At 39.4% G+C, this 22,774-nt stretch overlaps 1 protein-coding gene across 2 annotated transcripts in view; it reads left to right on the forward strand.

Moving 5' to 3' along the window:
- Positions 1-22,774, forward strand: part of Rapgef4 (Rap guanine nucleotide exchange factor 4) — a 288,628-nt gene that overhangs the window by 21,925 nt on the left and 243,929 nt on the right. For both annotated transcript variants that reach the window (XM_046447277.2, XM_046447278.2), the window contains exon 2: positions 21,841-21,983. In XM_046447277.2, coding sequence (XP_046303233.1) covers positions 21,841-21,983 — 143 coding nt within the window. The remainder of the gene's footprint in view (positions 1-21,840; positions 21,984-22,774) is intronic.

Raw genomic sequence — 22,774 nt, forward strand, 5'->3', positions numbered from 1 at the left:
AGACTCGCAATTAATTTGAATTTCAGATAGACAACAAAATATTTAAAAACATAAACATATCTTAGTTATCTCAACAGGACATTCATTAGAAAGCTCTTCATCATTTATTTAGAATTCAAATGTAAGTAGGTTATCTTGTATTTAGAAAATCTGGGAACTCTAGGCTTATCAGAACTCTTCACACAAAATACACTTCTTAGGAATGGAGGCGCCACCTTAATGTGGTGTTCGGAGACTAGATGAGTAAGCGAACAGTGACTAACCAGACAGTCTAACTCTCTTCTAAAGAGGGTGGAATAATGAAATGCAGGGCCGGTTTTGCTGCTGTCCTTGGAGATGAATGTGTTTGTCGAGTGTGTACAGATTTGGGCCATTCAGAACTGCCTGAGAACATAGAGGAGATGCTGAGGGCTGCTTTTGGCTGGTGCTCCTGCTCTGCTCAGCTTCCCTGCAAAGTAAATATTGAATCAATAATTAGCATTTGAAGAGGACTCTAATTATATACCTGCCTGGGGCAGTCACACCCCTCCAGGTGGCCTTGGTTAAAAATTTGATGGGTATGAGTGTAGTCAAACGGACTGGGCTCTGGCTTTTGCCCTGACCTTGACATGAAATTACTAACCATCTCCAAACTCAGTTTTTCCATCTACAGGATTATACAACCTACCTTATAAGATTATTGTGAGGATTAAATGAGTTAATATATGTACAGCCAGTACTTTGGCCCCTAAAAAGAACACAATAAAATGCTTGCTGTGTTTTTTTTTTTAACAATTTCCCCAAACATTATGCTTGCCTGGTTGTGGTAAAGTTGTTCACCAATCTCTTTCTTACTTGAACACATACACCTTGAAATACAACTTGAGGACAGGTAATCCATCCTATTCATGTATTCATAATATATAACATGGTAGCATGCAGTAGGTGGATGTTTGTTAAATTGAATGAATGTTGTATCTATTGTTTCAGGGATTTAGGAAATAAATCCCTTGTTGCTTCCTATGCAGTCGCATTTACAGAAGTGGTTCTCTAGGTTAGAACTGGTTAACTGAACTATAGTGAGTGTTGTTATGCCTGAGGGTCTGATTCCTGAAGACTCTGGGGGTGACCTGAGTCCAGCAGGTGGCTTGAAGCTATGCATCAGTGTACCCCAGTATATGGTGCAAATGTAATTTTCTGTGACTCAGTCATGACTTAAGGTTGGAAAGCACCATTCTAGGTGTAATATAAAACATTAAATTATTACAAATATGACTTGATACCTATCTTAGTCCACTTATGGTGCTATAATAAAATGGCATAGACTGGGTAACTGATAAACAGTAGAAATTTGTTGCTCACAGTTCTGGAGACTGGGAAGTCCCGGATCAAGGTGCCAGTAGATTTGGTGTCTGGTGAGGGCTCATTTTCTGCTTTACTGATGGTGCCTCCTTACTGTGTCCTCACATGGTGGAAGGGGAAACAAGTTCCCTCAGGCCTCTTTTTTATTTGTTCTAATTAGTTATACATGATAGCAGAGTGCATTTTGATTCGCTGTACACAAATGGAGCACAACTTTTCATTTCTCTGGTTGTACATGATGTAGAGTCGCACGGTATGTGCAGTCATACATGTATCTAGGGTAATGATGTCCATCTCATTCCACCATCTTTCCTGCCCCTATGCCTCCTCCCCATGCCTCCCTGCCTTTGCCCAATCAAAGTTCCTCTGTTCTTCCCATGCCCCCACCCGCCATTATGGATCAGCATCCACTTAACAGAGAGAACGTTTGGCCTTTGGTTTTTTGGGGATTGATATACTTAGTTTAACATGATATTTTCCAACTCCATCCATTTATCTGCAAATACCATGATTTTATTCTCTTTTAATACTGAGTAATATTTCATTGTTTGTATATACCACAGTTTCTTTATTCATTCATCTGTTGAAGGGCATCTAGGTTGGTTGCACAGTTTAGCTATTGTGAATTGAGCAGCTATAAACATTGATATGGCTGTGTCCCTGTAGTATGCAGTTTTTAAGTCTTTTGGGTACAGACCAAGGAGTGGAATAGCTGGGTCAAGTGGTGGTTCCATTCCAAGTTTTCTAAGGAACCTCCATACTGTTTTCCAAGAGTGGTTGCACCAATTTGCAGTGCCACCGGTAATGTATGAGTGTACCTTTTCCCCACATCCTTGCCAACACTTATTATTGTTTGTATTCGTGATAATTGCTATTTTGACTGGAGTGGGATGAAATCTTAGAGTAGTTTTGATTTGTATTTCTCTAATTACTGGAGAAATTGAACATTTTTTTCATATATTTGTTGATTGATTGTATATCTTCTTCTGAGAAGTATCTGTTCAATTCCTTAGCCCAAGATCTGGTATTATGATGCCTCCTGCTTGCTAAGGATTGCTTTGACTATTCTGGGTCTCTTATTTTTCCAAATGAATTTCATGATTATTTTTTCTATTTCTATGAGGAATGTTGTTAGGATTTTAACTGGAATCTCATTAAATCTCTGTAACACTTTTGGTAGTATGGCCATTTTGACAATATTAATTTTTACTATCTAAGAACATGGGAGGGAGATATTTCTATCTTCTAAGGTCTTCTTCAATGTCTTTCTTTAGTCTTCTGTAGTTTTTACTGTATAGGTCTTTCATTTCTTTTGTTAGATTGATTCCCCAATTTTTTTTTGAGGCTGTTGTGAATGGAATAGTTTTTCTAATTTTTCCTTCTGAGGGTTCATCACTGATGTATAGAAATGTATTTGATATATGAGTATTGATTTTATATCCTGCTACTTTGCTGAATTCATTTATTAATTCTAGAAGTTTTCTGGTGGATTTTTTTGGATCCTTTCAGTATAGAATCATGTCATCAGCAAACAGTGATTGTTTCAGTTCTTCTTTACCTATTTATAGCCCTTGAATTTCTTTTGTCTGTCTAATTGCTCTGGCTACAGTTTCAAGGACTATATTGAATAAGAGTGGTGAGAGAGGCTTGGGCCTCTTTTATAAGGCGCATTTATGAAGGCAGAGCCCTCATGACCTGATCATCTCCCAAAGGCCCCATGTCTAATACCATCATGTTAGAGATTAGGATTTCAACTTGTGAATTTGGGGGTAATACCAACATTCAGATCATAGCAGTGCCATTTTTGAAAAATCAAATAAGTTTTTGATTTCAGCTAGCTGGATTACTAGATCATTTGGCTAGATCAGAAGGATATACAGTACATTGAGGTTATTTGAGAGGCTGTAGTTGTGATTTTTCCCTAATATGTTTCTTAAAGTGCTTTTCTATAATTAGGAGAGGATGAATCCTCATAAGTCATATTTAAAACATCTTTTTTTTTCTAACATGACTTATTTAATTTAGCACAATATTCTCCAGTTCCATCCATTCATCATCCAATGATATACTTTCATTCTTTTTAAAAATTTATTTATTTTAGTTAGGTATATATTACAGCAGAATGCATTTTGATTCATTGTACACAATTGCAGCACAACTTTTCATTTCTCTAGTTGTACACGATGTAGCATTTCACCATATGTGCAGTCGTACATGTACCTGGGGTAATGATGTCCGTCTCATTCCACCATCTTTCTTGTCCCATACACACTCCCCACCCACCCTCCCCTTTGCCCAATCAAAGTTCCTCCATTTTTCCCATGCCTCCCTCCTCCACATTATGGATCAGCATCCACTTATCAGAGAGAACATTTGGCCTTTTTTTGGGGGTGGGAGGATTGGCTTACTTTGCTTAGCATGATATTCTATTTAAAACATCTTAATGTTATATTAAAATGTTAATTTATGTGCCCCTACAAGTAAGTAAATTCTAAATAATGATCAAGTAGATATAGTTGATATATATGACAACTTTCAATGGGGATTAAATAGCGCCCACATTTAATCTAAAAGAGAAATGTCTGTTTCTCAAGGAAGAATGAAAAGATGTCTATCCAGGAGAAATAATACCTGTTGAATCTTTTTTTTTCAATATCTTTATTTTTATTTATTTATTTTTATGTGGTGCTGAGGATTGAACCCAGGGCCTCACATGTGTGAGGCAAGTGCTCTACAATGAGCCAAAAACCCCACCCCCTATTGAATCTTAAATATTGACACAAAGAAAAAATTTTAATACAGAGAACAAAAATAAGTGTATTTAAAATATAGCAACAAGTTATTTTAAAATTAACTGAATTTAACGATTGATGATTCATGAAATATCACATGCATTGAATTAATGTGTGCATAACCCCGTACCTTCTATACGATGGGTGCAATGCTGGGCAACCACGGTGTCAGATGTGGCTGCTGGGCTAAATTTTCTCACAGCCTAGGGGAAAACTAAAGTTTATTTTCTTATCAAATGTCTTATGTTCATTTATTTGTGCTAGTTGTGTTCTAGACCCAGGATTGCTAATAGTGAACTGTAGGTACATACTTTCTGAATCTGCTCAGCACCCAGGTCTCCCAGGAAGTGTAAGTAATGACTCCTTGATCCCTGTCTTTGATCAAAATCAGACTTCCATGTGGAATCTGGATTATTATCGTTTTCATTAATTAAGTTTGGCTCACCCATAAAATTAATGCCACTCTTTGCACATTCACATTGGTTTTTAAAGTTTATTTCTATTGCCTTGATGTTCTCCTTCCCATCAAAGTTCATAGATGGCTGAAAAATCCAGATGTTTCAACCCATTGTGTCCCATTTACAGAATGTCTAAAAACTTAATTGAGCAGCTTCTGGTAACTTTGAAATAAATGTTTATGTTTTTAGAGTTCTATTCTTTTGAGAAAAATAAGAGGTGAATGATCAGTGATGCTATTCATTAGTATTAATGATGTCATTAACCTCATTGATACATTATAACAAACTCTAGATTTTGATTTCCAACTAATTTATTTGCAGTACTGGGAATTGAACCTAGGATTTGGTGCATGTTGGGTAAGCTCTCAGTCACTGAGCTACATCCCTAGCCCCCAACCAATTTGATTGCTATGTCAGTTTCACTGAGATATTCACAGAATTGAACACTTAGGACTTAATATATCAGAAGGTTTAGTAATAATATTAAGAGGCAGTGCTGTATTCAGATGATCACACATAACACACCATAATTATGAACACATATAGATAGTTTACTGTTATAATCAAATAAAGCTACAATAAGACTGATCTGGCACCTTTCATGATTTACATATTTGTTCTTGGATGGCATTGTAATTAGGGACAAATGGTTCATGTGATGCTCAAATAAATGACTATAATTAGTATTACTTTCATGCAGTCAAGCTACATTTTTTCTTTTCCTGAAACAATGTACCCTTTCATCATCTTCACACGCCCACTGACACTTGTAGATGAGAAAAGATGAAGGTCTGGAATCTTACTCATCAACAACTGGAGAGTCTTTGTCCTCCATCTCAACCTGCTCTCGGCTTAAGAGTCGTGTCTTCTTCTGAACCCCTGCCCCATCCTGGCCACCACTCCCCAACAACCAGGGACTTTTCATTCAGAGCTGCATCCTGCTCTGCCTCCTGTCCTAGAGCTGAGGAACCAGGTGGGAGAAGTTCCAAAGCCGAAGGATCTGGTTACCTGGCAACAGTGGGGAGGGAGAGAAACTGACTGTGTCATCCACCATGCAAATGGCATGAATCAGCAATGGATTCCTGACATCTAGGAGGGCCTGCAGAGAAGCAGAAGGAAAAGAGTCATTTCTAAGTAAGATACATGCCAAATTGACTGTCCAAGCCAGGATTCTTTTGAGAATGAATGGGGGACTATTAATACTTTCACTGGGACTATAGGTGTAGGCCATGACTGTCTTCAGAAAACTTGGACTTCTTGTTCCGCCTCTTCTAAGTGGGCATTGGAGAGAGAAAGAGGTGGGAGTGACCATATTATACACTTGAATGTGCATGTGTGCTCTGTTTGTGTCATGGAAGTGGAGACTGATGGCATGTGAAAAGGATCCCACATGCAGCTCTGGAAGCTCTGTTTAATTAGTCTCCGCACCTTTGTCCCCTTATTCCCTAGTTCTTTCTCTGCTAGAAGACTGATTTTCTAAAATAATGGCTCGAATTTAACTTTTTTTCTGATTTAAACAATTCTCTGTTGGTGGTTAGCAGAGTAAACCCTGCACCTAGCTGGCTGCCATCCAGGCCTCCCTACAGATCCAACTCTTGCTTCTCTGTCTTCATCTGAGGAACTATTGGACTTCAGGTACTGGGACTCCTTTCTGCTCCCAAACTATGATTTCCTTCCTCTCTGTCTTTACTCATGTCCAGTCATCTCACAGCCTGGAGACCCTTGCTTGACCCTCTGTTTGTGCTTATGTAATTTCTGCCCATGTTTCTTGACCCAGTAAAAAATATCAGCTCTAATGCTGTGGAAAGCTGAGAATTGGAAGAAAAGGGGTTCTCTGTGAAATCTTTTGTACTCACTCTTATTTAATCCAGCTCTGAACTTTTAGGAGTTTGATACAGACTTCTGTATATGGGGACATATGACAGCTATAAAGCATCATTACCATCATTTAGGTAAATGTCTAGATTCCCTACCAGATCAGAAGCTGTCACAGGAGAGAATCAAGGTCTGGTTCTTCTTTGTAACATTCAAAGAACTTTTTTTTTGGGGGGGGGTGTGTTTTCTTTTGCGTTTGGTGGGCATGCAATAGTTTGTTGAATGAAAGATCAGAGACTGAAATTCAAAATTCAGTTGCCGTTTATCTCTGCTTGGGTGAAGAAAAGTTGTGTGACAAGGGCACTCAAGGCTTTGCTTGTGCAGAGACTTAGAACTAAGTCAGGGTGGGCATGGGATTCTTACTGGCCCTCAGGAATGACTTCCTTGCTCTCACAGGAGGACCAAAGGAGGTTGACCAGTTTTCGTCGTTGAGTAAGTCAAATCGGAGCTGCATCTTTGGCATGGATGGGTGGTCACAGTTATTCTAGGGCCCTGTGACGGTGGCAAGGCCCTTTTCTGATAGCCAGATTTTCAGGATCTTGGTCTCTAGACATCTTGTTACATGGCTAGTCACATTGCTAGTGTTCATAATTAAATGAAAAAAAATTTGAACTTTGCCCAAAATTACAAGCAAGGTCAGCTTTCTTTTTGTTAAAAAAAACAACAACAATAATTCTGTAACTAGTCTTTTTGGTCATTTCAAAAACCAAAAGTGACTAACAGTGAAAAAAAAGGACTGTCAAATTGAATCTTCATCCCTAACGAATCCCCTGCCATATGTCCTTGGCGCAAATCAGGCTGCCTGGGGCTTTTCATTCTATGCAGCGAGGCATGCTGGAAATTTGTGTTGGAGAGAAGTGCTCTTGCCATTTCACACCCTGAAGGGGGTACCAGAAGCTATTTCCCAAAAGGATGAAATTCAGGGCATCTGTTTTCTCTGGCATTTGTAGTTTTAGAACTATGGCAATGATATGTATTAGAACTGGCAGAGATGACAGAAGATTTTCATCTAATCAAAGCTTATCAAAAATCTCATCAGATATTTTCTCTACCAGACACCTCAGATTTATTTAAGTCTGTTTACTACTAAAGCCTGAGCCCTGCAAAAGAAAAAAAAATAATGTGACTATTTGCTGTGTCTTAAATCTTCTTTATTTTACTGATACACTGATAGGATCCAATTACTGTAGAATCTTTAGCTTACAGGCCAGAGATTGCTATACCATAAAAAGAACAACACTCTAACCAAATATCTAAGTGTATTTTGGCCTAGATGTATTTTGGCCTTCTACATCTATTTTGGCAATAGATGTAGAAGACCCAGGCATATTTTGGCTAAGATATTTAGATTTTGAGCTGCCAAGTAATTACAGGGTGACACTCCGACATATCCTCCTGACTTATTTTTATTTATTGGCCCAATATATAACTACTCTTAGAATATAGACTTTTAAAAAGCTGAACAGAATCTCAGACTAAATTTAGCCCTGTGTTTCCCTGTTGGATATGAGAAAATCAAGACTCAGGGAAATTTAGTAATTCACTCGGAGTAGTACAGCTTAATTGAAATAGTGCCTAATCTAAATGACATAGTATAATTGCTACCATATTATATTGGCACAGGACCAGCCTAGATTCACAAGGAGGGGAAGTAAAAATAAATATTTATTGTGCTACTATAGATTGAACCCAGCGTTACTCTACCACTGAGTTACTTCCCCAGCCCTTTTTATTTTTTATTTTGAGATGGAGTCTTGCTAAGTTATGCAGGCTGGCCAGAAACTCGAGATCCTCCTGCCTCAGCCTACTAAGTTGCTGGGATTAGGGATGTGCCCCACTGTATCTGGCAATCCCAACTTTTTTTTTTTTTTTTAATTTTTTATTGTGGGTTGTTCAAAACATTACAAATTTCTTGACATATCATATTCCACACTTTGATTCTAGTGGGTTATGAACTCCCACCTTCACCCCATACACAGATTGCAGATTCACATCAGTTACACATCCATTGATTTACAAATTGCCATACTAGTGTCTGTTGTGCTCCGCTGCCTTTCCCATCATCCACCCTCCCCCCTCCCCACCTCTCCCCTCCCCTCCCCTCCTCCAACTTTTTTTTAAAACAATTTTTTTAAGTTATCAATGGACCTTTATTTTGTTTATTTATATGCGGTGCTGAGAATTGAACTCAGTGCCTCACACGTGCTAGGCAGGTGCTCTACCATTGAGCTACAACCCCAGCCCTCAAATCCCACTTCTTGATGGAGATAATGACACAGCATTTGTGGCTATCTTTAGTTCACCATACTTATAAAGCAGAAAATGTATTTCATATGTTTTAGATCTTTTGAGGTGTTTACTGCATTTTTAATTGGAAAAAAATTTAGCCACTATTTCTGAAATATTTTTGCCTCCATTTAGATTTCTTCTTTTGATAATTCAGTTACATATATTTTAAACTCTCTTGGTTTTGCCCCAAAGATCACTGAGTCTCTGGTTTTCAATTTTTAAAAGTTCTTTTTTCTCTGTGTGCTTTTAGTTTGGATAATTTCTATATGGCTTACTGATATACTATAAGCCTCACTGATCTTTTTATTTCCTGCAGTGCCTACTTTACTCTTAAGTCCATACCATGAGTTGTTTTATTTTCATATTTTATATTTTTTAGAGTTTCCATTTGCTCCTTTTTTGAGTAGAAGTCATTCATTACTATCTGTTTACTCATTATGTTAATCTTTTCCTTTGAATCCTTAAATGTCTGTATCAGTTGTTTTACAGTCTTTCTTGGTATTTTCAACATTTCTGTTATCTCCAGATCTGCTCCTTTTGATATTTTCCCCTTGATAATGGGTCACATTTTCTTGTTTACTTGCATATAGAATAATTTACGATTGTATGTTGGTATTATGATATTGATAGTTTGAATCAAGAAGGCCAGCTTCTGTTTTCATAGACAATTAACTTCTGGTGGTCTATCAACTTGATTTCATTTAATTTTAATAAGCTTAGTTAGGCTAGATCTAGGCTGGGTCTAGAGCAGCATTTTTGGAGTCTCAGTTGGATGTCCAGGTGATCAGTGATATCTGTTTCCTTTGGCTGATCAGGATTGCTGTATCTCTCAGCACTATGTGACCTGCAGAATCTCCATTCAGCTCACACTGTCTGTGAACTGTTGTGTGCCAAGCTTCTCTACTGGTATTGGCCTGCCTGTGTGAAGCTGGTGATTCAAGGAGACCCCTGTGCTAACTTCTAGAGGTATTTCTATGTCTTTTTCTATGGGTCACTTCACTTGCAAATTCCAGCTCCCTCAGCACCCCTGAATTCTGATTGCTGCCACTAGTCAGTGAGATTGCCACGCTCTGTTTGCCATGCTCCCTCTTTGCCTGTGTTCCAGAAAATGTTTCCTGGCAAAATACCAAGGTTATTGTGTGAAAACCTTTTGTGTTCCCTGTCTTTCTGGGAACCCAGCTCCATGTTACCCGTGGTCCAATGTCTGAAAGCAGATGCTTCATAGATTTTGTTCAATTTTATATTTACTGTGGGGGAATTAGTCTGGTACTAGTTTCTCCATTATAGCCAGAGGTGAAAGTTATCTTCCTTTTGTAGTGACACCATAGTTGTTTTGTTTGCAGTGCTGGAGATCAAACTCAGGACCTCCTACATACTGGCTAGGCATGTGCTCTATCAGTGAGCTACATTCCCAGCCCCTAGAAAATTTTAATAGACAAAAAGTTCCATATATTAGGGAAAAAACCATAAATTGCCATTCTACCTACTACATAAGTGTCCAATTTGGAGCATCAAATATAAATGTTACCTACAGGACTTTCTTTGACTTTTGGCTGATATGAGTGGTTCAGTAACAGGTTTGTGAGCTGACACAATGCGTTCCGACTTAGTTAGCTGACCCACTTATTCTGTGGGCTCTTCAAGTTGTCACCCATAGGGGCACTGGCAGTAGGTGCTAGACAGACATTTGGTGTTAGATGAGGAGGTAGCAAGATGCAAGGGGCATTCCGTGAATAGCTGGGATTAAAACAAATAACCGGAAAGCTCTGAGGCTTATAGCCTCAAAATTAACTCATAAGCCACTTCTCTCTTAAAGCCAGAGATTCCTAACCAACTGATCCAATTTAAGAAACTTGTTTTCAAATCTTTCCTACTTAAAATGTATTTTCTCTGCTGCTTCTACTGGATGTGTGTCCCATACCTCAGGTGGGTTGGGATAATTTTGTGTGTTGTTTGGGATCCAGTAAGCATAAAAGGTTGACAATCACATACCAGGCTGAGTGATGTCAGCCTTATTGGTTCAGTATGCAACTCCCCTCCCCCACGCTCAGTGTGCTTCTTTTTCCCATCATTCTTTCTCCTTCAGATCTTCTCTTCTTGTTGCCCAGGAATGGGCAGAGCTAAGAAAAGATTGTCAGGACGATCTGACTCAGGCACTCCTAACTTTGGTTGCAACAGTGGCAACGATTGGGACAGAGTCATCTCACTTCCGAGTGCAGCACTAGGTACTGTGCATGATGTTGAGAGCCTCCGCTGCTTACTTATGGTGCACATAACAGAGGGAAAGAGTCATCAACTCTGATGCCTGCAAGCATTTTAAAGTTGCATACTAAACCAGTAAGGCTGACATCATCCCAGAAGCTAAAGTGTAAGGAGCTAAACCAAATGATTTTTCACCTTAATGCTAGAATAGCACATGTATCACAGAGGGCAAAAGATGTTAGATTTTTATTTTGTGCATTGTAAGCTTCCCTGTTTTAGCTGGGGTCTAAGGGCCCTTACTGAGGGTGTGTGAAGATCCTGTACCTAGTCCAGGGATCCTAAACTAACTCTAGATGCTCAGGCATAGGCAGAAAAAATTGGGGGAAATGGTTTGCTAAAATTGACAAGGCTGTCCTTGGATTTTTCATTGTGTTTTAATTGTAATGAGACACATTGCAACATTCTGAGCCTGGCCAGAAAAGTTTTCCTCTCCCTCTATTCACTCACCAATTCAGGGCCAAACATCATTTAGACATTAGCAGGGCTGGTCCTGTCCTCTTCCTAACATGGGAATTTTTCACAAACAACCCTGGGATTCATAGCTGGTACCCCTTATTCTACTGTGGGACATGAGTGGTTGTCTGTAAAGGGGAGGTGGAGGTATCTATTTGGACCTTTTTATTTCTTTGTTCAGGACCAAAATGGTGGTCTGCAATGACCACTGACCCTTCTGTCTCATTTGGGACCTTGAGATGGCACTTTCTTCTTCATTGCTCTATGGAAACACAGAAGTAAACAGGCATGATTTCTAAACAGGAATTTATAGACTGCATGTGCTCTGCTTCCTAGTGCAGGTGTGCAAATTTTGAAAGAGGTGCAGAGATTGGAGCATTGCCAGGTGATGATCCATCTCAGTTCTAAGGATAAAAGTTGCAGTCTCCCCTGGGATCTCAAACTTCATCATGGGGTTTTCCTGAGTGTAACACTAAAAACTGGCAGAACCAAGGTTCTCAGCCAAGAGAATTTGTAAATAGGTTGAGTTGAAAGGTTTGTGTGTCTGTGTATGTGTGTGTGTGTGTGTGTATGTATGTATCTGTATGTGTATGTGTGTGTAGTGGGAAGTGTAGGAATCTCATAGGGAGTGGGGTAAGGAGGTCTCTGGGGGAAAGGCCATAGAGTTGCATTGAACTTTTTAGACTAAATGACTCAACAATGCTCATAAAAAGAGAAGTGAGAAGGAACCAATTTTAGGATGATTTTACAGTAATGCTTTCGTGAAGTCTTTGTAGAACTTCCATTCATGAATGATCTCCTTTTCTTCTGAATTCCCATTCTCTGCTTTCCAGTGTGCTTCTTACCACATTTCATCTTGATAATCCCTGTATGTATACAACTCCCCTCCCACATTCTTAGCTTCCTGGGTGTGGGAACCATGATCTTTGGATCACCCAAGTGCTTTATTCACTTCTCATACACTCAGCAAACATCTTCAAATTGAATATGAATGTATTTTCAACTCCTTCTCTCTAAATTTTGTTGACATTGTTGGAAAAACGTAATTAAGAAAGAGTAAACATATCAGTATTCTAAGTGGCTAATAATCATATAATTAAAATGATAACATGATAAGTGGTATACATCTTGAGTTTCAGAGACTTTTGATATATCCGTGTCATTACTGGCATTATAAATACACATGATTTCAGTAACTAATATTCACCTAACCACCTTGTCTAAATGCTTTTGAGTGTAAACCAGGGTTCACAATACCTGCTTTATTTGATAGGTCTGTGATGATCACATTGTTCAAAAGGTATCAAAGCCCTTGGCCAATTTAATAGTGTTGTAAAAAGACCGAAATTGTTGAGTACTAAGACCTTACTGTTTTAACAGAGAAGAGAAAATAACACATGCACATCTACCTAAAAAGCCTACAAAACCTACAAATGTTTTATTATATGTTTTCAAGCACTTTATTTATTGCTTTCACTGTATACTTCTTTTAAAAGGACCTGCTGGCTGCTGCACCTGCTGTGGTAGTACTAGTAATAATAGATTGTGTAGACTTTTATAATTTATAAAGTTTGCATGTATTATCTCAGATTTTTTTTTTTTTGATACAGAGGATTGAACTCAGGAGCACTCGACCACTGAGCCACATCCCCAGCCCTATTTTGTATTTTATTTAGAGACAAGGTCTCACTGAGTTGCTTGGCACCTCACTTTTGCTGAAGCTGGCTTTGAAATTGTGATCCTCCTGTCTCAGCCTCCTGAGCGTGATTTATCTCAGATTTGATAGTTCCTCGTTCATAAGGAAGTACCTCTTTACTAACTAACGGCTAACTTAACTTACTACTAACTCATTGCTAACTTACTGTTAAAAAGAATGGAATTGAAATGCAAAGTCATTTTAATTTAGGTATATTTCATTAAGATTGCAGCTAACTTTCTTCAAAGACATCTCAAAATAAAAACAACACTACAAGGTTGCTGAGGATACTCAATTTCATGTATATGTTCCTGTAAGGTAACAAGACTCTGACAGTCCACTCTGTTGTCTGTTTCTTGGCCCTCTATTTATGATTATGAAAGACAGCTGGACAGAGACCAATCCTGCATCACCCTTCCTCCTCTTCCCTTCTCTTCCCTTCTTTACCTGTCTCCTGCACTTGTGCAGGTTTGATTTTGGGGTGTTGGAATCCACCATCCCAGGAGGTCCCCCAGAGCTTCAGCAGAAGTTGGCACTCAGGGGCATACTCAGCTGATCAGTGAGGGGGTTGGCTCTCTCCACAGCAAAGGGCTTGCAGTTATTGACTGTCATAACCAAGCAACAAAGGCATCAAAGAGATGATATTTAGGCTGATTTTTATAGTTACGTATATTCTTTCCCACAATGCCTATGGGTTATTGTTCTGTGCTCTAGCTAACCCAGAAACTGCTAATTGATTCCCTAGATAATCCAGAATCGACTGAACTAAGATTTAAAAGCATATTAAATTTGCACACTGCATAATGCCTATGGGCAGCACTTGAAATCCAAAACCTTTGCTATTCTTTGTACACCTGGTGGTAGTTCCCACGTATGTTCACCTGCCTTCTGTAGTAAACAAGGTCCAGTCCAGAGCATCATTGGGACTCACATCACCATATTTACTATAGTATGCTCCAAGTTTGGTTACATTTCCCACTAGACTGTGAGCTCCTCATACTTATCTTGTACTTTCTGGGAAAAGTATCTAATGAACAGCAAGAAAGCAATCTGGCTTATTGGATGGATAAGTAAAGTGAAAGTGCATTCATGAAAGGATGTGTTCTGTGAATGGAGAGTCATTAAAAATTCCATGGATTTTGATAATTCATATTGCAAAGTTAAGTTTTGTTAATTTGAATGCCATTTCTTTCAAGGTGGTTGTGATACAAATTAGAAATTGGTGTTAAACCATTTCTTTTAAGATCATACACACATTCTAACATCATGATCTTTTTGGAGACTGCTAATAGACATTATTTATCATTATGGCTTATAGAGTACTTAAAAGAATTTTATTTCATCAGAAATATTTTTTTTCATTTGCTGACTCAGATTAACCTTTGCTGCAGTTTGAATTAGGCAGATTTCCATGGCTGGCTATGAAATTCATCTTGGAAGAGCAAAAAACCATGAAAAGAAGAAAAGAAAAGAAATAGGAACACGTAGCGATTCATTGGTTTAGAAGAAATAACTAACTGGTATTTACTATATGCATGAGTAGGCAGATGCAGGCATCTTAGTCAGTTCAGGTTGTTGCTCACAGTCCTAGATGGAAAGTCCCAGATTCAAGTGCTGGCAGATTTAATGTCTGGTGAGCACCCACTCTCTGGCAGGGTTTGTTTTTTTTTGTTGTTGTTCGTTTGTTTTTTACTATACCTTCACGTGGCAGAAGGGATAGCTGATCTCTGGGGTCTCTCTTAGGAGGGCACTAATACCATTTGTGAGGGTTCTGCCCTCATGACCTAACCACCTCCTAATGTCCTCACTTTCTAACACTATCACCTTGGGGCTAGGATTTCAACATGTGAATTTTTTTGAAAGGGGGAAACAAGCATATGTGCCCTTATATAGATATATCTCCAAGAAGACAAAATTTACATGGATGAAACATGAAATAATAAAATGTGGGATTAGATACCAAAAAAAAAATGTTGGATTTCAGAGAAGACACAGAACTTTGTCAGGAAAAGCTCCAGGAAGGAAGTGAAATCTCACTGGGGCCATAAGGAAATTAGTCAGTGTAAGAAAATAACTTCATGTCTGTGTTCATTCTCTATGGTTGTATAACAAATTACCCCAAACTAAGTGGCTTAACACAGCACATGGGTATTATCTCATCATTTCCATGGAACAGGACCCTATCTGGCCACAGTTTATGGGGACCCTCTGCTTGGGGTCTGGAAGGCTGAAATCAGGTGTCGACTGGGCTGGTCCTTTGTGAACCTTTGTAAACCTTTCTCAAAGCCCATTTGGCTTTTGGCACAACTCAGTGCTTTGCAGTTTCAGGATGGAGGTCCCTGTTTCTGCATAAGCCATCAGCCCAGGCGGCCCACATCCCTTGCCATGGGGCCTGCTCATGGGCTCTCATACAGCATGGCAGCTTCTTCAAGGTCAGCAAAAGAATCCACCATTTCTTTCACTCTTATTTACTTATTTATTGGCAGATAGTTAGCCTTTAATTTTATACATACTTAAATATAGGGGGGAGAACCAAGATTTTAAATATACAAAACCATGATACATTTACAGTGTTTTCCACAATTCATTCATTTTTAATAGAAATACATCACTAGTTCAAGTAACTTCTCAAAGCCAGCCTCACACTCTGCCAAGATGGCTGCTGTTCACACTCACTTGATGAGGTCAGTTCCACCCATTTTTTAATTAACTTAAAATCATCTGATTGTAGGTCCTAATTACATTTGCAAAATATTCTTACTTTTCCATACTGTTTTAGTCAGCCTTTTTGTCACTGTGAACAAAAGGCCTGACAAGAACAACTTAGAGGAGGAAATTTATTTTGGCTCATGGTGTCAGAGCTTCAGTCCATGGTCAACAGGCTCCATAGCTCTGGGTTGGAGGTGAGACAGAACATCATGGAGGAAGGGTGTGGCGGAGGAAAGAAGCTCAGGACATGGCAATCAAGAAGCAGAGAGAGAAAGCTGCACTCCCCAAGGACAAAATATAAACCCCAAAGGGACCCCCCCACTCCAGTGACTTATTTCCCCCAGCCACATTCTACCTGCCTACAGTTATCACCCAGTTAATCATATCAGTGGATGAACTTTTGGGGGACACCTTGGCTCTAAATCACAACATACACACTGTAGCCTAATCATGGAGTGAGCTCTTCCTATCCTTGCCATGCTCTATTGTCTACAAGCAAGTTATAGCTTCCAAGAGCACTCAAGGGTGTGGGCCATTGGGAGACACTTTAGAATCCTGCCTGCTACAGTGTCTTCTTTTGCAAATGATTCTTCTTTAAATTTTATTTTATTTTATGGCGATAAGAACACATAGCATGGAATCTGTGCTATTAGCAAAATTTAAACTGTATAAAGTGTTGAGTATGGGTACAGTGCTGGACAGCAGATCATCTAGAGAGCTGATTCTTCTTGCTTGACTGAAACTTTATTTCAACATTACACTCTTTTATTCTATGGCTTTGATGATTGTAGATGTCTCATGAAAGTGGAAACATAACTGTGTCTCTGTCTGTGAGTGGCTCACTTAATGTAATATCCTCAAGTTTCATTCATATATTGTTGCATATGGCAGAATTTCCTTTTATTCCCCAAGGGTAATTAGTATTCCATTTTCTGGATGTTCTTTGTCTATTCACCTGTTGATGGATATTTAGGTTATTTCCACATTTTGACCACTGTAAATAGTGCTGCACTGAATATGGGAATGTGACTCTCTTTTTCAAGATCCTGATTTCAGTTCTTACAGATAAATACCCAGAAACAGGATTGCAGCATCAATGGTAATTCTATGTAAAAATGTTTGAGAAACTCCTAAGTGGTTTTCTAATGTTGTTGCTCTATTTTAGATTCTTACCAATAGTATACAGAGATTCCAATTTCCCCATATGTTTGCCAACTCCTCCTTCCTTCCTCCCCTCATATCCTACTTTCTTTCTTTCTTTTTTATAGCCCTCCTAACAGATGTGAGGTGATAGCTCATTTTGTTTTGATTTGCATATCCCTGATGATTAGTGACAGTGCACACCTTTTTATATACTTTTGGTCATTTGTATGTCTTTCTGGTTTGGAAAATGACTATTCAAGTCTTTATTCCATTTATATTTTAATTAATTAATAATCAATTAATGACTTATTTTGGGTAATTACATGCCTGTAATCCCAATGACTCACCTGGACAATTTAGCAAGACCCTGTCCCCAAAATAAAACAGAACTGGGAATGTAGCTCAGTGGTAGAGCACTTGCCTAGCATGTTCAAAGTTCAATCTCTAGTACTTTCAGGGAAAAAAATCAATTATTTTGGTGCTGGGGTTCAAACCCAGGGCTCCATGCCTGCTAGGAAGTGCTGTACCCCTGACCTACCTCCCTAGCCCCTAGCCCATTTTAAAATTGGATTATTAGTTTTTGTTTTTGCTATTGAGTTGTAGGATTATGAATGATTCTTTTGTTGTCATGTGAACATGTTTTTAAATGAAATATTTTAAAAAGGCGATTTTAAAAATGGGCCATGGGTAATAAATGCCAGACTAAGGAAGATAACATTTTGTACTTGGAGCTTTTACTTGGGGGACCAGCTGTCCACAGTTTTTAAGGAAGAGGAAAGGAGCCTAGAGTGAGTTCTAATTAGAGAAACCACATCATCATCTTGATATTCTGCAAGAACTTCCCAGCCCGTCTCTTGGCTGCTGGTCTTGCTTGTCTTCCATCTGCCTCTTCTCACAGTCCAGGTGATCTTTCCAAAACGTGCATCCAATCCTATCACTACCCTGCTGAAAATACTTCTGCTGACTCTTAGTCAGAACCCAGCTCTGCAGGCCCCTGGGACAGGCCTGCCATTGCTGTTCAGCTTCACGCCCCAACAAGCGCTTCCCGTGCCCTTCATTCATGCTCCGGTGAAAGGCAGTAGGGTGTGAAGGGAAGGAATGGATTTGAAAGACACTAGAAAGTACAATTACATGGATGTGACAGAGGGTGAGGGAGGGTATCTGAGCTCATTTTGTACTTATAAAATTGAATACCTGAGATTGGGTAATCTATGAAGAAAAAATTTATTTCTGACAGTTCTGGAGTCTGGGAAGTTCAAGATCAAGGCTCCAGCATCTGATAAGGGCTTCTTCCTGCATTACCACATGGCAGAAAGTCACACCCCTTGCATGGACCCTTGTCATAGCAGCAATCATCCATTCAGGAGAGCAGAACCCTTATTACTCAAATACCTCCTGGTAGGTCCCACTTCTCAGCACTGTTGAATTAAGCGTTAAATTCCCAACATGGGAGTTTGGGGGAGCACATTCAGACCGTAGCAGAGGGGAAGCCTACTCCATGAATGGAAACAGGGCTTGCAGGTACAGCAGGTATAGGCGAGCAGATGAGTTCAGTTTGAGGTCATTGTAGAACATTACATCCAAGGAGTTCTTGCATGCTTGGCCTTGCCTGGGTACTATAAGATCTATAAAGGAATGGATTCTAATCTCTGCTTCTGTCCTTTCCTGTATAACTAAGTAGAATCCATCATACCCATGTCCAGTCTATTTGCAGACTCATCTGGTCTTTGGTTCCTTCTAGAGTCATTTACATGCTGCCCTTGCTCTTGGGTGTAAGACCAGTGCCAGTGCTGCCATGCAGTGACTGGACTCCCTGCTGCTACCAACACTGCTTCCCAAGAAGCGTGCTCTACTGGCTTGGCTCCCCCCCCCCCCCAGGTGCTTTGCCAGCTGCTATTGTCTTCACTGCCTAGGAAGTGTCCCCCTACCCCCAGGCACACAAAGTAAATAAAGCAGTTCTTTATTAACTACTGAAGTTCTGGTCTCAGTTCTAAAAACCTGAACTCGGAGGACTTTGCTTCTGGTTAGGAGTTCAGCAGTTCAGAAGGCCCCAAAAGGGTCACAGGTGGAAAGAGACACTGATACTGCTGTGCTGTGCCTTTCAGGTATTTTAGTCCATTTTTCACTGCTACAACAGAATTATCAACTGAGTAACTTATAAAGAAAAAAATTTATTTCTTAAGGTTTTGGTGGCTGGGCAGTCCCCAGGTCAAGGGATCCACACTTGGAAATGGCCTTCTCTCTGTATCATCACATGGTGGAAGGCAGAAGGGCAAGAGATCACATGTGCATGTGCACAAGAACAGAGAGGGCAGGGAGAAAAGGAAAAGTGAGGGTGGGGACCTCATCCTTTTATCAAGAACCCACTCCTGAAATAATGGCATAATCTGTTTGTGAGGACAGAGCCCTCATGGCTCTTAAAGTTTCCACCTCTCAACATGGTTTTCTGGGGGATTAACTTTCCAACACATGAACTTTTGGGGGACACATTCAAACTGTAGGACTAGGTAAAGACTGAATATGTTCTTTCATGCATATTGTTATCTCAAAAATGGAACCATAATGCACCAGAATTTCTCTTCTTCTTCCCCAGGAAATAGAATATAAAACCTTTTCGAAGGAGTTAGTTGGGAGGCTAGTGGAAGGTTGTGGGCATTTTTCTTGAGTCTAGGTTTCTTGGGCCTTAAAGTGTGATGGGGTGAAAGTTGAGAGGGAAAGGGCCTCAAAACTACGTTTATGAAAGTTGTGTCTTTGGTCTTTACCTTTAGTGACAGGTCATCTGCTCACATCCTCCAAAAATGTTCATCGCTCATGGCAAGATGTCTTCCTCTAATAACGTCCCAAGTTCTTTGGAACAATGACACACCTAGCTTTGCCTTCTGTATTAGTCTGGGTAATGCTAAGTGGTGCTGTGATCTCCCCCTACCTTACCCCCATCTCAGTAGCTTCACACAATGGAGGTTATTTGTCATGTACACAAAGTCTTTTGTGGTTGTTCACTGTTCACCATCTTGTGACTATAACATATGAATCACACACCTTCTATATTAGTTCCCTAGAGCTTTCAAAACAAGATACCACAGCTGAATGGTTTAAAAACACATACATGTATTCTCTCATGGTTTTGAAGGTTAGTAGTATATAATAAAGGTGTTGGACATATTTTCTCTGAAGTCTCCAGGGAAGAATTTATCTTTGTCCCTTCTGTCTTCTGATAGTTGCCTGTAGTCCTTGACATTCCTTGCTTGTAGATACATTACTTCAATCTCTGCTGCCACCTTCACATGATGGTCTTCTCTGGGTCCAGATTTCCCTCTTATAAGGTCACCATTTATTGAATTAGAGTCTACCCTCATCCAGTATGACGTCATCTTAACATGATTGCATCCACGAAGACCTAATTTCCAAACAAAGCCACCTGCACAGATACTGAGTTTTAGGACTTCAACCTATATTTTTTGAGTGACACAAATAGATCCATAACACCCTTTCAACTTGTGGCTAAGTAAGAGAAGAATAGGAGGGATACCCATTGGCTGTTAATAGTCTCCCTCAGAAGTGACACATGCTAGTGTCATTCATGGTCTACTGACCAGAATGTTTCCCATCATAACTACAAGGAAGGCTGATAAATTCAGAGGCACACAGGGGTATTTGGTGAACATTACCTGTCTTTTTCAATCCTCAACCAGCTCTTTCCCTCTGGCTTGGGAAGGCTCCAGGGCATATATGAGTCTGGGTGGTTCTGTGTAATGTGAAATATCTATCAGGAAACACTCCTAGACTTGTAATACTGCTCAAGGAAAAACAAATAATTTGCATAATTTGTAAAACTGCTCTACTTTTGTTTGGTTCTTTGGTTTATCTTAATCCAGAGATTATAATATGGTGGTCAGCAGGTTGAGTCTTTTCTATAGATTTTTTTTTGTGTGTGTGTGTGTGTGTGTGCATAATGTTTGAGAAATGTAAGCTGGCCTGGTGCAGTGGTGCCTGCCTGTAATCCCAGCTACTGGAGAGTGGGTGGAGATGCTGAGACAGGAGGATCGAAAATTCAATAATGGCATAATCTGTTTGCATCATAGTGAGACTGTGTCTCAAAAGAAAAAATTAAAAGGGCTAGGATGTAGCTCGTGGTAAAGCACCCCTGGGTTCAATCCTCAGTACCCCCCACTCCCCAAAAAAAGTAAACAAAATTTAGATTATCTAGTTTTCCTTGAACAAATGGAAGCTATGTCAACATCTGAGCTCATGTTTCCACAGAAAACCAGCAATAAGGAAAACAGTCAAATAAGGGCTGCTCCCTGAAGACATTTCCATCTCTTCAGCTCTCTGGGATCCTCTCCATTGCCTATAGTATTTAACCAACAATGAGGCGGAGCATCGCCTCTAATGGGTGTTTGTATTTTCAGTATTGTTTTCTGATAGTAGAGTCCACCTCCCGCCCCCCTTATATTTGGCTCTTTTTACTCACTTTTACCTAATTGGCCCTTGCAGGAATTTTTCTTTGTGATCTCAATTTTAAGTAAAATCTTCATTTTTATGTATCTCATCATATCCTGGTGCTTCTAAGCACTCCAGCACTTCCCACAAACACTACCTTGAACTCACAGTGACTTCTCCATGGCTGTTTGGATGGTAGAGATTTAAGGTGAACAGATGACAAAGGCCCGGAAATACCTATAATGGGGATAGGTGGATAGATATTTGCAGTGAAATACTTACCGTTGGGGACATTTGAATGTAATTAGAATGATGCCTTTTGGCTTGTTTTCAAGTACATCATTACTGACACAGGTTTTTGTGCCTCTTCTCTCTTATATAGACCCCTGGAACGATCCAGTGAAGATGTGGATATAATCTTCACACGACTGAAGGAAGTTAAAGCTTTTGAGAAATTTCACCCCAATCTCCTTCATCAGATTTGTTTATGTGGTTATTATGAGAATTTGGAAAAAGGAATAACATGTAAGGAATACAACTCCAGGGGTATATTTGTCTGTGTGTGGTTTGTGCTCATTTTGTGGCTACCCTGGGGGGAGAGAGAACATGCAGAGGGTTTATTAATGTGCCAAATATGTAGGTTCAGTCCAAGTAAGTGGGACATTTCCCTCTGTTTATTCAGTTCCACGAAGGCATTGCCTTAACTCCTTTGTTCATAGTATGCAAATGAGTTTTCCAGGGCAGCCCACTAACTCATTCATTTAGCTGTATCTTTAGAAATTCAAATAGTTATCTTCCTTAATCAAAAAATATGTCATCAATAGGATATTAAAAAGAAAAAAAAACAGTTTTAATTAACCCCCCTCTAATTCCAGGTAAAATAAGGAGCAGGGAAAAGAAAATAATAATTTTTTAAAAATAATTTTTAATTAAAAAAGTAATACTTCTCCATCTGTTTGTATGGTGTATGCAGCATTAACAGAAAACTCCTACCCAACTGCCTTGAATTACTCATAAAAGAAGGAAAAAAATGATTTACTTGTATCAAAAGTCCTGAGGTAAAACGACTGCAGAGTTAGTTAATGAAGTGGCTCAATGACATTACTAAAGTCCCAGGTCTGTCCGTCCTTCCCTCCTTCTCTCTCTCTTTCTCTTTTTGGTATGCATCCTCAGGTGCTGGCTTTGTCATCAGGCTTCTCACAGATGGTTCCCAGGCAGCTAGAGCAGTTGGAAGCATTTCATGCCAACACAAAAAAATTCCCTGCTGAAGGACCATTTCTTCTTGTGTCTCTTTTTCAGAAGTCCCCGGCAGACTT

Source organism: Marmota monax, unplaced genomic scaffold, assembly GCF_021218885.2.
Source record: "Marmota monax isolate L192 unplaced genomic scaffold, Marmota_monax_Labrador192_F-V1.1 WCK01_AAM20220418_F8-fsc00007, whole genome shotgun sequence".
Lineage (NCBI taxonomy): Eukaryota > Metazoa > Chordata > Mammalia > Rodentia > Sciuridae > Marmota > Marmota monax.